The following is a 17462-nucleotide window of genomic DNA, read 5'->3' as shown; positions in this document are numbered from 1 at the left end:
GCTTCTCCTGCTAGCCAGATGCTGTAATCCCAGCACACGAGAGCCTGAGGCCACAAGACTGAAAGCATTAGGCCAGTGTGAGCTTTATATCTTCATAAGACCTGGTCTCCCCCCTTCTCCCTAAAAATGTGGAAATGGGGAAGCCCAGCCCTCAAGTCTCCAGGCCCTCTGTGGGGGACATGTAAAAGTAAGAACAGTGTTAGGCTTCCTACCGTGTGGACGCCAAGGATTATTTGGCCTGGAGGCAAGTGCATCTACCCACTGAGCCATCTTGCCAGTCAGTGGCATGTATGAGATTGACTCAGGCCTAAGCATTCACTCATGTACTGCGGAGAGGGAAAGAGGCTGTTATGGGAGTCTGGGGCAGTAACATTAAGATGAGATTTTTTTTTTAAAGGAATCTGTTTTGCTCTAATAGGGGCATGGTAGTGAATATTTGTAATTGCAAGACTCTGTCTCAAACAATCCACCACTATCACAAATCAGAACTTCAAAATAATGAAGCCCTGGAATACATTTAAGACCAGGAAGTAGCTGGCAGCATGGTGGCCTGCCCACTCTCCTGACCTTGCACTTCTGGGCTGGGTTGGGAATGGCATCAGTGGATCTAGTAGGTGGTAGGATCTTCTTGCTTACTGAGCAAGTACATGCTTGCAAGATAGAGCGTAGCTGTTGTTCAGAGCCTGTGCTTGGGGGACCAGGGGTAACTTTTATTGAATTGACTAAATGGAAAAAGGTCTAAATGGAAAAGCCTTCCCAGAAGCTGTGGATGTGTGTGTGTGTGTGTGTATATATATATATATATGTCACACGCCCTTCCTAGTGTGTGTGTATATATATGTCACACGCCCTTCCTAGCCTGTGAATCTTTATCTGTAGATTTATTATCATTAAATTGGATGATATTGGGGGAGATATACACTTATTAAGTAGTAACTGTAATCCTTTGGCATTAATTTTCTCATATGTACAATTGTTATACACACACACACACACACACACACACACACACACACACACACACACACACACACATATATATAACCGGCCTCGTGTGTCCTGGAAGTGCTTGCTACCCTGTGAGACAACTGAGATTATCAGTTGAGGTTTGGTGTTAAACGATGGGACATTCCTTACTGGAGGGCTTTCTTATTTCCGTAAACCTTGTTTCAAGTTTTATCCTGTGTTTTTAGAAATATAGAAATTTGAGGCTGATCGGAGCCTTCTTTTCAGTCACGTCACATGCCTACAGTTAAAATTTTGTCTGATTACATTTGTTTATTTTTATTCACCACCTAGTGGCAGATCCTTACATTGCAGGTATAGTACCCCACAGGGAATACTAACTTTCTGTAGGAAATTATATAACACCACAACTGCTGTTCCTAAATACAGTTTCATATAAATTAAAAATGGGGGTAAAAGAAACGCTCAGAGTTTAAGAGCACTGACTGCTCTTCCAGAGGACCATGGTCCAATTCCCAGCACCCACAGGGCAGCTGAAAGCTCTCTGTAACTGCAGTTCCATGGGATCTGACACCCTTACACAGATATCCATGCAGGAAAACACCAATGCACATGAAATAAAAAAAACAAACTATTTAAAAGAAAAAGAAAAAGAAACCCTCTTTACCTTTGTTTTTCTGTCGCATGGTAAATCCCCAAATTTCCATTTGGGGTACCAAATAGAATCTTGGGAAATATTCAATTCTTGTTTTTACTTGTTCATTCCTAAACCTCGAAGGGGCCTGTTTTTCTGTGTCTGGTAGCATATCCGTCGACAGGGACATGGCCCCTGTGCCTCGTAGATTCCCATTCATTAAGCCCTCACATGAGGATAGTCCCAGCCTGAGACCCCATGACCGTGAAATACAAGGATCGACCTGTTAGTATATGACTTTTTTCTAAAAGCCATTAAGACCAAAGGACTAAGTGACCAGTGATGGAATATTATGCAAAAGGAAAAACATGTCAGGGAGACAGGGGTCTTCTAGCCCCGCCTCAAATCCAACCATACTGGCAGTATGTGGCTGCCTCTGCATAAGGCCAGCTTTGTGCCCCTCTTAGCCCCCTGTCCCCAGTCACTCCCATTTCCTTTGAAAGGTGTAGAAAGCCCCCTTGTCTGGAGTGTTTTCCTGCAAAGAGCCCCTACTGAAAGACTCCACACACAGCCAAGGCTCTGGCCTTCACCTTTGCCCCCGACTTATTCTGACAAAGAGTTCCTCTCTTCCCTCCTAAGCTTTTTGGGAGACGTGGCTAAGGCTAGCAAGAATTGAATGAAAATATAAATAGAAGTGTAACGCATAACCAATGGTGTTCCCAAATATCTGGAGACATGATTGTCGGTCAAGCAGCAGGCAGCCACCAAACCATGCAGGCGTGGTGGCTAGTGTGGGCCATTCAGTCAGTTGAGTGTCTGCAGGGTGCTTCCAGCATGTGAACGGTGGCAGCGGCTGGTGAAAACCTTGCTCTCGGTTACCTAGAACACCCTCCTTGTCTGCTCTCTCGGCACCCATCAGCCACGTGACCAGGCACAGACGGCAAAGTTAGGCCACACCACCTGGGCCCAGATCAGCCAGTCATCCGATCAGCCGTGTGACTCGGGGACATACAGAAGCTGCCTCTGAGATTTTAGTCTCTTCAGCGTTGGTCATGAGAACTTTAGAAGCTCGGTTTGTAGAGAGCAGGAGCCAAACCTTATCTATCTTGTGAAGTAGCTGGGGATCTGGGACCGATCGCCTGGGGCGGATGAGTTCTTGGCTCTCCGAAACAATGTCCTTGGTTGTAGTTCTCATTGCTGGGTGAGGATTGAGATAGGATTTGGACAGAGGGAAAAAGGCCAAGTTGGAGACCCTGGGCAGTGTGACCTCTAACTGCTCCAGCCTGCCTCTCACCGGCTTTGTGAGGTTGGTCAAGTCATGTCTATAAACCCAGCTTTGACCTAAGAAGTGAGGCTGGCATGAGATGGCTTCTGGACCATCTCAGTTTTTACAGCCAAGATCCATGGGGTCACTGTGGACAATGCCGAGACCCAAACTGAGCTCTGTAGTGTCAGCCAGCCCCATCCCAGGCTTGGGATGCGACGCGGGAGAACTCGGAAGGAACTCTGTCCTGTTAGGTGAAAAGTGTGATTCTGCAGGCATGATGCTACGTGTATGGGTGGAATCCCAGAACTCAGGAGACCGAGGCAGGAAGATGGAGAGTCTGAGGCTGGCTTGGAGCAAAATAATAAAAGTAACAACGAAAGAAAGAAAGAAAGAAAGAAAGAAAGAAAGAAAGAAAGAAAGAAAGAAAGAAAGAAAGAAAGAAAGAAAGAAAGAAAGAAAGAGGTTTTTAATGTGTTGAGACAACCACTCAGTAGTACCTGCCTTTTTAGCATGTGTGTGAGGCTCTGAGTTCAGTCAGAGGTATAAAAACAAATAACTAGTGGTCCTTGGTCTTAAAGGTCCAGGAATTCAGGTGTTTTCACTCTCAGTGGCCACCTGCGATCAAGCTGTTACCCATCCAGCTTGTTCTTACACATTCATGACCCACCCCAGGATGTTACCCTAGTCCTCCCTTTCCTCAACGTAAATGTACCCCACTCTGCAGCCACCTTGAGCTTACTTCAGCTTCTTAGATGAGCCTGGTCACTCTCATCATTGGACTTTTTTGATGGGGTTCCTGCCTCTCCCTGGAACTCGCTTCCTACTTCTCTTCCTAGCTCCCGCTCATGTGACCCCACTGAAGCTAATCTCTCTCTCTCCCTCTCCCTCCCTCTCTCTCTCTCTCTCTCTCTCTCTCTCTCTCTCTCTCTCTCACACACACACACACACACACACACACACGAACCTGCAGCAGGCCACTCAGCCTTAGACCGTCAATGTACCCATCTGTAAAATGGGAGTAACTACAGTATCTTGTACCTAACTAAATTATAAGGTTATATGAGCTCAAATAACAATCAGTAGAAAACATGGCGTGCGCACATAGCCCAGACCACGTCTGGCCTGTCTTCTTCCTATCCATCCTTGTAGAAGGGGTGTATTATGTAGGTTTGGAAGTTACTGAACAGACCGACTGTCTGGGATCTGTATTGCAGCTGAGCCAGACCCCAGAGAAGTAGGCCTTGGGGTAATGCTCTGCCCCAACAGAGCCAAGCAAACTCCCTTCTGGCTGGCCGGGTCTAGCTGTGGTCCTGAGGTTTCCTTGCAAGGGAATTCAGACCAAACCTCCCAACTGCTCAGAGGATCAGTAGTGAACAAGGCCACTGCTGAGCAGGGATTGCGGTCCCCTGCTACAGAAGGCAGGCCATTCTCTTGTGGCCCTCCAAGCCTGATGCCTGGCCACACACTGTAGGCCATGCCACAAAGAGAGGCAGCCAGGAAGCTTTGGCCAGTATCCCTCCACCCGCTTCTGGAGGACAGCTCCCCACAGGGGTGGAGTTGAGGCAGTAGAGCTGAATGGGGCCCTTTATCCCCTGCTCCCACTGGGAGGCCGAGCCACTGCCCTCCACACCCACCACACCCAGGCCCAGGAGGACACTGTGACCTCAGCACCAGCCTCTCTATTAAGCAGGCTCTCTGGCCCCACTGTGTCTGGGTCCTGGAAGATGAGTCCCGCCCTTGCGTCCAAGATGGCAGCCCCAGTGTGAAAGGAAAGAGTGCCGTGTGTGTACATACATGAGTGTGTACACAAGAGAGAGGCTCATAGCAGGACTGTGTGGACACACACTCATTAGTGTATTGGCTGCACTTCAGTACAAGTCTGTTGCCTGCTGCTGCATGCAAGGCCTTGTGCTGAGCCCTAGAGACACGTCTGTTAGTGTTGCGCTTGTAGTCTGTTCTGCGGCAATACTACAAAGAGTGGCCCATCTGAGCATGACCAGAAGTGGTGCACTCTGGGAGTGAATTGACTCCTGCAAGGTTTAGTCTGACCTACATGCATGCACACACAGAGACAGACAGATGGACGGACAGACAGAGGCAGAGAGAATATAGTACTAGTATTATTCTGAAGCTGGGCATGATGGTACAGATTTATAATCCAGGCTAATTTATGAGGCTAAGGCTGGAGAATTACCACCAAGTTCAAGCTAGCCTAGGCTACATAATGAGTGCTAGCCTGGGCTACAAAGTGAGACCTTGTCACAGCAAGAACAAATCACCACAGCAAAAGATTATTCTGGCCGCTAGAAAGTGGAACTAGAGATGTGGGCTCAGTGCAGCATGCCCAGCTGCTGGGGAGGCTGAGATGGGGAGACATTGGAGTCCAGAGGTGTGAGGAAAGACAGACTGGCTTGAAAAATAAAGAAGATGGGAGGAGGGATGAAGGCAAGGAAGGAAGATGGACACAAAGGTTGGCTCTGCAGGATTCACATAGGCACTGGATAGCAAGTTAGCCCTGCCTAGCATGACAGCACTATGTCTATACTCTGTAATCCATTGTCTAGACTGTGGTCCTACTGGGTGAATGAGAAGGCTGATATATAGAAAGCATACTGTGTCCAAGAACATAGTGGTGTGACAGCTGACACCCAGCTTGGTGGTCCTAAGTTGTAAAGCCTCTTGTGCCCTTGAGCCCGGTTCTGGGAGCTAGAAATCATCACCCCACTTCCCAAGATGCCACAGCCCTTCTAGCCGTGCACGCTGTGACAACAGCAAAGTGAAGCAGGGCCTCACTCTGGAGCCCGGCCTGGCCTGGAACCCACGGCAGTCCTCCTGCCTCAGGGGTCCAGTGTTGTGGTCCAGACTTGTGCTATCACTCCCAGCTAATGGTTATCCTCCCCCCCCCCCCCCCCCCCGAGACAGGGTTTCTTTGTGTAGCCTTGGCTGTCCTGGAACTCACTCTGTAGGCCAGGGTTATCCTTTCAATCCATAGCGAAATGTCACCATTTCGCAAGTCTGTTTCCCTGTGTGTAGGAATCAGGGAGTTGCACAAAGGGCTCGCCTCGCATGCGTAACGCTCTGGGTTGATCCTTGACAATACATAACTGGGTGTAGGGACATGTACCTGTAACCCCAACATTTGAGAGGTTCTCCCCTGTAATTTTCTATAGAGGATTCATTGTAACCTCCAAAGACAAGTTGGAGTTCAAGTCCTAGGCTGTACAACCTGTGACCATTATGTTCATTTGGAAAAGGGTCTCTGATGGGTGATTAAGTGAAGGACCTCAAGAAGAAATCAGGGCAGGCTGGAGAGATGGCTCAGTGGTTAAGAGCACCGACTGCTCTTCTGTAGGTCCTGAGTTCAAATCCCAGCAACCACATGTTGGCTCACAACCACCCATAATGATATCTGACGCCCTCTTCTGGAGTGTCTGAAGATAGCCACAATGTACTTACATATAATAAATAAATAAATCTTTAAAAGAAGAAGAAAAGGAGGAGGAGGAGGAGGAAGAAACCAGGGCAGGCAAGATGGCTCAGTGGTTAAAGACACTTGCCTCTGAGCCTGATGACCTGAGCTTGATTCCTGGACCCCATGTGGTCCAGCTTCTGAGTATCCCCTGACTTCCCATGACCTCTGCATGTGTGCATGTGCAATGTCAGACTCATGTTCATGTGTATGTGTATACACATATGTATGTGTGTGTGCATGTGTGTGTTTGCATGTATGTGTGTGTGCATTTTGCATGCACATACCTCCACAGACACCTACATACTTATAGTTTAAAAAAAAAAACATTTTTCCGAGTGTTTTGTAGTCCTTGATGTTCTGGAACTCACACTGTAGACCAGGCTGGCCTCAAACTCAGAGAGAGCCATCCACTTGCCCCTGCCTCCCGATTAAAGTCAGAGCCACCACGCCTGGAAATTTAGAAAATGTTTAAATCTTATTTACTTCAAAGTCGTTGTAAGGATATCCTTGCAACACCTAGCCCCAATAAACCCTTAGCTCGTCACCCCTCCTCTTTGCCTCAGTCAGCCCCCCCAGCCCCACTGAAGAGCCATCTCAAGGGTCTGTAGAGCTTAGGTTCCAACAGAGAATGCGGAGGTCCCAGCAAGGAAGCGTCTGCTCCCTGCCTGCGTCAGGCACAACTGCAACCCAGGTCTCCTTGCTTGAGGTCCCAGCTCCTCAGCCCAGCCCTGAATGGCAGGAAGAGGACCCTCCACTTAGTTCTCAGATATTGTGGGTGCTCAGCGTCTCCATCTTTCTAATTACCTCCCAAGAACGAGAAACTCCTGCTGAGCTGGGTCTATTTCAGGTCAGAGTATAATCTGCCCTGTGGTACTTGTAGTGTTTCTGGGGCAGCTTCCCGTGGCTTTGAAGAACGGACGCAGCCGAGTCTGCCATAAAGGGGCTTCAGGACCTTTACAAGCAGCCTTTAATGCTCTGTGGTCTCAGCCGCCTTGATGGATTTCCCTCCCCCTTCTTTCCCTCTTTCCCTTTAATATGGTCCCTGGTTTGGCTTCCCCAGTGTGGTTTGGATTCCTCACGAAGAAGTCAAAACCAAGGAATCCCTTCCCAGCCTCCGTTCCCTCATCCCTGTGGGCTGTCTGGTCCAAAGCATAGTATAGAAAAGCGTTGCTCAGGACAGCCACCCTTCTAGGGTCCCGAGACGCTAACTGAGCTGCCCTGCGCTAGAGCAGCTGACCCCTGACCCCTGTGGAGGGCCTGGGGGGCATCCACCCAAGGCGTGGTGGCCTTCCTTCTAGCAGCCAGAGGGGCCTGTGCTCCGGAGCCAGGAGAGCTTTGGTCGGGTGGAGCCTTCTCTTACCTTCACCATCTCTAAGCCTCTAAGGCCTCCTGGAGGCCTGCAATGCTCCCTTACCCTTTACTAGTTCATCTACGAGACCTCTGTCAGAGGTGTAGTTGGCTTTGGGACGAAGGCTGGAAGGGGACCCCAGATGAGTCCCACCTTTCCTTCCCTCCCTCCCTCTCTTCTATCCTTCCGTAGGATGTTTGGAGGGTGAGGCCTCTCTAGGCTGCCCTTAGTTTCTTCCATTCCTCCTACGGTCCTTTAGGGTCTCGATGGGCACCTCTAGGCATCTAGCATCAGAGAGTCTGGCAAACACCTGGCTCCAGTGGGAAGCCCAGGACTCCAGCCCAGGGACACCCATCATGTCATCAGTCTGGTCTCTGTGTACCAAACATCAGCTTAATGACAAAGGCCACTTTACACAGTAACCCCACAGCCACATACATATGTGCCTGTGACATATGAGCAATAACGCAACAGGCAACCAAAAAGAAGAGAGTGACGAAGAGGACATTTCCCCCCATGAGGAATGGGGTCACTAGTATCTTAATCAATCACCATTTGGCTTCTTGGCCAGGGAACCCCATGGTGGAATTCTAATCTGCAGGTGGACAAACACTTGACTCAAGGGAGCATGGAGGAGCTTGGGGCAGGTGCTCGGGTGGGGATGGGGCAGTGCCTACACCAGCAGGTACTTACAGGAACACGTGCTATAGGACAGGCCATGCTAGGTGGATGCTGGCGGCAGACTGGGGTGTGAGGTCACACACGCTGGATGTTCTGGTGATCCTGTCTCACCTATGCAGGGCCACTGCAGTCTCTCCTTGCAAGATCCAAGGTCGCCTACCTTCCCTTCTGCCCTGCTTTATGGAACATCCAGGCTCCACATGAACTGAACCTTCTGGCCAGAAGTGGCAGAGTGGATGCCCTTGGACACGGCTCTCAGTGATAGGAGGGGGTTGGTGTGGCATCACCCCAGCTGCCCAAGCCTCTCCTTGAGAAGCAACACTGAGTCACCTCCGCAGTGGCTCAGCAGGACCAGGCTCCGGCTGCCCACAGAGAGCCACTGGCCTGCACATCCCCCTGCCAGCTTTGACTTATTCTTATATCCTGCAGTGATATTTGCTGTGCTATCCTTTCTCATTAAGTGGCTTGCACTGAAATTCTTGTTCCTGAGGTTGCTGTGGGGTGAACAGCCTAGACCAAGTCAGTGGTCTCAATTAGTCTTTTACTTGGACCCTGACAGAAACATAACTGAAAAGTCCAAAGATAGCCCCAGACTCAGAAAAAGGCCTCATCCAGTCACTGAAGTAGCAGAGGAATCCGCCCCTCCCCAGTGGTCTCTTGGCTGTCTGTCTCTCCAGAGGCATACCCAGGCCAGGCAGCTTAAATTCTTCCATTTTCTTCTCAAGCAGTAATAAAGTTGGCCACTGGGGGCGCCAGACTTTCTTGGCTCCAAGTTGCACTGTGGGAAAGAGAAGGCTCTGGGCTGAACCTCGTTAGCTCAGATTGGGTCCTGCCCACTGGATGTGGTTAACCTTACTGGCACTACAAGGGTTAACATGGAGGAGACCTTCTCCAAAGGACAGTGGCGCAGGTGGGAAACAGCAGATGGGTGTTACAGCTCTGGATGTGCCCTGCTGGGCACCTTGGTATGTCACCTGTGAGATAATACACAACAGAATGAGGCAGGTTGTGTTGTGAATATTCTAGAAAGAGGGTGATAATCTCAAGCTAGGTAGTCCTCAAGTAAGGTTTGTTGAAAAAGGGGTGGACAGTGTACGCTGATACCCACTGGACCCAGAAGTGTCCGTGTATAAGGCCGTAGCATCAGACGAGTGAGTTCGGAGTCTTAAGTCTGACAGGTTGGACTGGGGATGAAGCTCAGAAATAGAGCATTTGCCTAGTATATGTGAGATCTTGGGGTTCAGTCCCCAGCATGGGGATTCTGGGATAGAACCAGCGACATTTACTAGACCGGAAAAGAACCACATATTGATGTACTCATGATTGAATGTGCCAATGTGTTGATGTGACTGTGATGACCGAACACACCGAATTGTTCATCACACCGAGGGACCAGGACTTCCTGTAAGCCTTACCCATACCTGTTTGTGGGATGTCCCAGCCTGAATGACTGCAGGCTTTGTGCTCAGATAGGCCAGCAGACAGTCTGACTGGAACAGCCATCGTCTCTAGTTGTCTGTCTCACCCTGGAAATAGCCACCTACCTAAGCTAAGAATAGGAATGGCTTACCTGGCTAGCAGAAAGGAATGCTCAGCCCTTTAGGAAGGGCTGGAAGACAAAACACAGCATGTGGGTTGGGCCTCTTCTCATATTTACCTGTGAGGTAACTAGAAAGCCACACCCTAACATTGGGCATTGATCTTGCCACAGACCCACACTAGGTGAGTTTACTAGGTTGTTCATAGAAGCCCAAGATGGCAGCCTCCAGGGAGAGGCCCTGGGCCCACAGCCTTGGGCGCCTCCTGCCCTCCAGGAAAGGTGACAGTTTCTTGCTCTGTTGGCAGGGGCTGAGGTGGTACATGTGGGGACCGGTTGAAAGAGGAGGCTCTCCCTGGCAGCTTTAGCCAGAATCGCCACTCACTAGGCTTTCTCTTCCAGGCAAGATCCTCTTCCGGAGAAGCCACATCCGCGACGTGGCTGTGAAGAGACTAAAGCCCATCGATGAATACTGCAGGGTAAGGCTGGGGCTGGGGCACGGAGGAGGGGGACTCTGGTCTCAGGCCTCTTCCACCTGTGAAGGAAGATGTCTATACAAATCGACCTGCGGCCTGGTGTTTCCTGGCTGAGGGTGGGTGGTGTGGAGTGACTGTCACTTGGGATCAGTCATTCCTGGGGCTAGACCACTGTCTGGGACAGAGGGCAAAGGGTTCACAGCTAAGACTCCACCCCTTTCGGAATGCATCCATGTTTGTAAAGTGCTGGGTTAGACTCTTCTGCCAGCTTTGGAGCCGTGTGTGGTGTGTGGAATCGACCCTAAGGGTGGATTTGCTGGAGGTAGACAGCTTATTTCTTTGATTTTTCTTTTGAGTGTGGCTTGAATCAGCTCTAAGACCAGTGGCATCTGGAATACACATTTGTTTATTCACTTAAGTTTTAATAGATGCCAGTGTACTCTCTGGTTGGTGTTCTCTCTCTCTCTCTCTCTCTCTCTCTCTCTCTCTCTCTGTCTGTGTGTGTGTGTGTGTGTGTGTGTGTGTATGTGTGTGGTGTGGTGTGGTGTGTGCTTTGTATATATACAACACCAAAATAGACAATGTCAAAGAGCAGACAGAATAGCAGTATGTTATAAAGCAGAGCTTGTTTGTCTTTCTGCTCATGTTTTTGTTTGGTTTGGTTTGGGGGGCATGGTGCTAATTCGGAACCCAAGGCTTTAATATCTGGTCTTTTATACTGATTATAGTCTAGGACCTCCGGGAAGACACTCATTAGTGTTGCTGCTGTATGGCCATCCAGACTGTTTGGGTTCAAAGCCCTGTCTAGCTTTCTGAACTTACCTCATCTCTTCAGCCTGTTTCCACTGTTTCCAGTGCTCATGGGAAAGAGGGTGGGCGGCGGACCTTCCGCGGTGGGGGCAGGGTGAACTGATGTGCTCTGGGTACCCAGTGCTGTGTGGCTCAGAGGAAGCACTCCGCAGCTGCCTTTCGTTATTGTTACAGATCGCAGACATTTGTACTAAATAAATAAGTCAAACACTTAAAGGTATTTAAAGGGGCACCAGAAGGTGGCTCAGCAGTTAAGAGTACATGTTGCTCTTGCAGAGGACCTGAGATTAGTTCCCTTAACCCACTTGGCAGATAACAATCTTCTGTGTGTCCAGTTCCAGAAATCCAACGCCCTCTTCTGGCCTCCACAGACACTGCATGCACATAGTTCACAGACATACAGGCAGGCAAAGTATAAACTATAAAAATAAGTAAATCTTTTTTTTAAAAAAAAAAAAAACACGATTAAAATCCACAAAAGGAGTGGGGTCTCTCAGTGGGTAAGAACACTTGCCTAGTCTGTTCATTACCTAGAATATTATACCTAAAAAGTAAAATATATAACTCAGATAACTAATGGTTAACGAAACAGTGTACTAGTAGGATATGTTCAAGGCCCTGGGTCTGATGCTCACGACCTCTAAGAAGTAAAGAAAACCAACCAAACAAACCTATAGCTCACCCGTCCCTACTGTGGAATGTGACCCAAGAATCCCAGGGAAGAGGCTGGCAAGAAAAGGCTCGTGCCACCAAGCCTGATAACTTGAATGCCATACTCCTGCGGCGGAGGGGGGGAACCAACTTCTGCACGCTGTCCTCTGACCTCCACACGTACGCCATGCTGCGTGTACAGATGGTCGTGAGCTGCCATGTGGCTGCTGGAAATTGAACCTGCGCCATCTCTCCAGGCCAAGAGGGAAGTGTGTGTGTGTGTGTGTGTGGGGGGGGGGGTTGATCAGTGGGTAGTGCCGTTTGCTGTGCATGTGTGAGAGGATTTGAGTTTAAGTGCCTAGCATTCATGAACAAAGCCAGATGTGGCCTCATGTACCTGTAACCCCCCCCCCACACACACACACAGACACACAGACACACAGACACACACACACTGGGGTGAACAGACACGGGAAGATCCACGGGGCTGGAGAGCCAGCTTAGCCGGAGGTGGGGAGAAACGGTGAGTTCCAGATTCAGTGAGAAACTCTGTGTCAAGGGAGTAAGACAAGGAATGTTTGAGTAGGTCACACGCTTGACATCCTCCATCACCTCTGTACATGTGAGACACAGTCCTGTCCCATCCCCCCAACCCCCAGGCTGGGCCTGGCAACACCCATAGTCCCAACACTCAGCACTGAGGCAGGAAGATGGAAAAGGCCATCCTGGGCTGACTCAAAGAGTCCTAGGTAGGGAAGATTAGCATGTTTTATGTAAAGCATGTTAGAGAAGAACTGGGGTCTGGTCTGACAGCCTCACGAGCCATGTGACCCCCAAACACATGAGAATGAAAACCATAGCCCCCCCCCAGGGGTAGCCTGGGAATGCATGTCACTGTTAAGTGACTTCAGGAATGCAGTCTCTATACTGAACTCTTCCTGGTAAGGTCCCTTTCTGTGGTGGTTTGAATGGGAAAACCCCCACACCTTGTACGCACACCTATCTGTCCCCAGTTGGTGGAACTGTTTGGGAAGGATTAGCAGGTGTGGCCTTGTTGGAGGAGGTGTGTTATTGGGGGATGGGCTTTGAGGTTTCAAAAAACCCACATCATTTTCAGTTCTCTCTCTCTCTCTCTCTCTCTCTCTCTCTCTCTCTCTCTCTCTCTCTCTCTCTCTCTCTCTCTCTCTCTCTGCCTCATGGCTGCTTTCCCAAGGTGAGGGCCCTCAGGCACTGCTCCAGCACCATGCCTGCCTGCCACCAGGCTCCCAGCCGTGATGGCCGTGGGCTACCCTTTGGAACCATGAACCCCAAATTAAATGCTTTCTTTTATAAGTTGCCTTGGTCATAATTTCTTGTCCCAGCAATTTAAAAGTAACCAAGACATTTTCTGTTGTAACATTTTATAACTCTAATATTTTATAATGAGTCACCCTTGGCAACACAGATGTTTAAGTCAGGCCTGGCACAGTGGCACAAGCCTGTGACCCAAGCACTTAGGAGGCAGGCAGGAGGATCAGGAGTTTAAGGTCACCCTCAACTGCGTAGTGAGCTATAGATACTGAGACTTTATTTATTCATTCATTCATTCGTTCATTTAGTAAACAACCAATCCTACAAAATAAAGACAGAGTCCTTAACTGTCATTCCTTAGCCTCCAGGAAGATAAGTGTTCCCTTCTACCTCTTCCACTGGACCCAGGTTTGAATTTTGTCCAGACTGGCCTGGGTCACATGTTCTGCCTCATTGTAAACAATGAATGTATGGCCTGGAGCTATACATCCCTCTTCTTCAGATCAATATCTTTTTTTTTAACTCTTTAAAGGACATTCACCATTTCTAAGATGATGACTACGGTGAGCTTTTTACTGCTTTAAGAAGTTAAATAAATGAGCAAAGTTAATGGAGGTGGGGTGGAGGCAGAGGAAACCTTCCAGCTGTAATTTATGGCTCAGAGCAGCTGAGCTGTGGAGCCCCAGGCACCCATAGCTGACTGTGGGTCAGCAGAGGAGGAAGCCCACAGCAGCTTACCTCCTGGGAGTCAGGCTTTGAACAGGGGAGCTATCATGATGGAGCCTGTAAGAGGTGGGGCTGGGGCTCCCAACCTGATTAGCCTGGATGAGAGTGGCCCAGAGTGAGACAGGCTGCTGCTAGATCAGGAGTTCACCATCTGAATGTCGTTTCTCAAGCAGGACTTTATTAATGTGTCAGAGCAGGGCCATACTGGCTGACCTTTAATCCTGCTGAATTAGAAAAGTAAGGCCTGCCTGGCATGGTGACACAGCCTTTAATCCTAGCCAGCACTCAGGACGCAGAGTCGTGTGGATCTCTGAATTCAAGCCTAACCTGGTCTACCTAGCGAGTTCCAGGACAGCCAGAGCTACACAGAGAAACCCCCATCTCAAGGAAGCAAAGCAAAACAAAAATCCACAAACAAAACAACAAGAGAAAGAAAAGAAGGGAGGGAGGGAGGGGGGGGGAGAGAGAGAGAGAAAGAAAGAAAGAAAGAAAGAAAGAAAGAAAGAAAGAAAGAAAGAAAGAAAGAAAGAAAGAAAGACAGACAGAAAGAAAGAGGAGGGAGGGAAGGAATAAGGGAGGGAGGGAGGGAGAGAGAGAGGGAGGGAGGGAGGGAAAGCAAGCCAGCTCCTGCCTGTTCCAAGGTCAACGAGGTGCTCACAGAGGTTGGTGCTCACTGCCACCTAGGGATTGCTCTCCACAGCTCTGCTGTCAAATGACAGGATCTGTGACCCCTCAGCCACCTCCCACGGCCACCGACCTCATGGCAAGTGACTTGTACACTTTGTCCCACAGCTTTGTCTGCTCCTGTCCTTTGTTTGCTTGCTGTGACTCAGGGTCAGCCCCAAAGTAACCCATGTCAGTCCCAAAGTCACAAGCAACCCCCTGTCTCAGTGTTGTGTAGCAATCTCCTTTGGGAGATGTGAACAAAAGTCTACTCACTCGGACAGGGAACCGATGACAGAAAAGTATGGATACCACCAAAGTCCAAGTGGGCGAAGCAGTTAGTTTTAGTGGGGCTGCTCATAAGAATACGGGTGAGGGATTGCTTACAGGAGCAGAGCTGACTTAAGAGACTCACATCACCGAGCCCATCCCAGTATGGGTGACTGCACACAAAAGCCTGCAGGAAGCTAGGTGAAGAATGTCCTTTGCAGATAACTCAGCTGATCTGAGCCTTTTCCAGGCAGCTCTGTGGTCTGGGAATCTCTGAACAGTTTTTACAACTTATACATGCATGGGGGAGGGTGGGGCCTAGTGGAACTGATCAATTTCAGGGACTTCCTGAAGCCTTTACTTCCTGTGCTTAAGGCTCTGCCCAGGATGGAATGATTCACCTCCACTTAGATAGAACAGCCTGTTACTTCACCTCCTTTGTAATATCTGGGTCTTAAATAGCTTCCCTCCAAGATGGAAAATTTTAATTTAAGAAGGTTCTGCTATGTTACACTCAGGCTTCTGAGTGCTGGGATAATAGGTCTGAAGGGACCAATTTTCTTTCTTTCTCTCTCTCTCTCTCTCTCTCCCCCCCCTCCCTCCCCCCTCCCCCTCCCTCCTCCCCCTTCCTCCCTTCCTCTCTTCCTCCCACCGCACGTTGCTCAGTATGGCTCCTCTGCCCTGGCACTGGGTGCTAACTAAGAAAACAATCTAGGAGCATGACAAGAACGGGACCCTCTGGGACAGATTAGGAAGAAAAAGTGTGCACTGGAAAGCCAGACAGACGGAGCAGCATCAGTCCCAGGCTAGATACCCCATACCCCTGCCTCTCTTCATTCTCAGCGGCTTCACCAGTCAGTCATTGAAAGGCAAGGCTGGAACAGCAGGAGTCGCTCAGCAGATACCCTGCAGGGACTAGTGTCTGAGCCGCCCAAAGGCTAGATCAGGGTTAGGGTTAGGGTCCTGTGCTCCTCCCTGTCTGCGCACCCCAACTCATTCCCTCCTGCCTGGACACAAAGGCGTGAGGGCAGACTCATTCACCCTTGCCAGTGCCTGAGGTCACCTATGGCATCACCTGGGTCATACCCTATGGAAAGACTGGGAGAGCCATAGGTCAGACGTGTCTCACTGATGACTGTGTAGTGGCCCCAGAGCTTGAAGCACCTTCAGGACCTCTCAGATCCCAGTGCAGACTGCCGGAAGCAGAAAGCCTGGATCTGAATATAGGCTCTGGACACAGAAAGCAAGCCCATGCCCACAGTGACACACCCATGCCAACAAGGCCAGGCCACACCTACTCCAACAGGGCCACGCCTCCGAATAGTGCCACTGCCTGGGCCAGGCATTTGCAAACCTTCACAGAGGACTTAGCTACTTGTGCCCTGTTCTCCTAAGACTCACGTCTCTGAGCTTTAGTTTCTTCTATGAAATTAGAACCATGGTCACACCTCTCTTTCTGACTCGATAGAGCACGTGAGCCAGACTCCTAGAATGTTCTTATCGCTAGCAAGCTGACCTCGGCAACATTCCTGCAGAACCTCTCAGGTCTCCGGGACACTGCCGTGCTAAGGGGCATGGCAATGGGCCAGGCCAGGAAAGCAGGACCTTCAAGGCACCATCTCACACGTGCCCATGGAAGCCATTTCATCTGGGATTCCAGAACTAGACTTTTTTTTGTTTTAAATCCTGGAAGAATTGATAACCAGAGAGGAGGTGCCCAGGGGTCACACACACGCAACATATATATGGCTGTGGTGCCGGGGGCAGCGTCAAGGACACATCCTGGAGTTCCGACTAGATGGTCATTGCTTTGCCCTAAGGAATGGCAGTGATGTAGCAGCTAAGGTGTAGTGAGAGAGTTTGCTCAGTACCACCATAGCCACTGTGCAGGGCTACTCAGATTCGACACTTAATAGGTGACAGTCACACTATGAAATCCAGTGTGTTGAGCTCAGAGAGGGCAGGGAAGGCATTCATCCTCTTGCAGCCTGAAAAGAGCAGAGGCAGGACTCACACCAGGGCTGTTCAGCCTCACTTCCCACAGGACATGCGCCATGAATGTCCATCAGCAGAACCTGAGCTGGGACCCTGGCCCCCGCCCCCATCTTGCTCAGCTTGGCCCAGCTTGGGTTCCCGCTCTCAAGTGCCAGCACTGGTACGGCCCAGTGACAGGCCAAAAGCACCAGCCACTTTTGCCAAGCCGTTTTGGCCAGAACTGGGTTGCTCCAGGCTGGGAGCCTCGGTTGTTGGCCAGCAGTCAGGACTCGCTGTTAAGTCAAGATGTCACTGTCAACCCACCAAAAGACTTCTTTGTCTCCTGTCCACTGGTCCTCTGCCCTGAGCTCCACTCTCTCTTTTGGCATGAAGAGCTCTCTGTTCACAGGGGTGCAGGCGTCTGGTAGGTTCCCCCTCTTGGCCAGCTGAAACTTGCCTACCTCTGCCTTGCCTTTCTGAAGTCATCCTGACAGCCCCAACCTGGGGATGGCTTCTCTTGGTTCTGCCTACCTCCAATCTTTAAAGTCCATCCTAGGACCCTCTACCTGCTACCCCAAGGAGCTCTTTGGTCCATGCCTGGCTCCTCCCTCCTCCCTTTTTCTCCCCTGCTTCCTCTCTGACTCTCTTAGTCTTTTTTTTTCCTTCCACCCTTCCTTGGGGAGAACACAGAATGTAC

The 17462-nt window shown here is 49.9% G+C and overlaps 1 protein-coding gene across 3 annotated transcripts in view; it reads left to right on the top strand.

The window, feature by feature from the left end:
- Positions 1–17462, top strand: part of Sh3pxd2a (SH3 and PX domains 2A) — a 204439-nt gene that overhangs the window by 80845 nt on the left and 106132 nt on the right. For all 3 annotated transcript variants that reach the window (XM_006526669.4, NM_001164717.1, NM_008018.4), the window contains exon 4: positions 10308–10384. In XM_006526669.4, the coding sequence (XP_006526732.1) occupies positions 10308–10384 (77 nt within the window). The remainder of the gene's footprint in view (positions 1–10307; positions 10385–17462) is intronic.

This window comes from Mus musculus, chromosome 19 (genome assembly GCF_000001635.26).
Source record: "Mus musculus strain C57BL/6J chromosome 19, GRCm38.p6 C57BL/6J".
In the NCBI taxonomy this organism is placed as follows: Eukaryota; Metazoa; Chordata; class Mammalia; order Rodentia; family Muridae; genus Mus; species Mus musculus.
The sequence above is the reverse complement of the archived record's forward strand: the minus strand, read 5'-3'. Positions and strand labels throughout refer to the sequence as shown.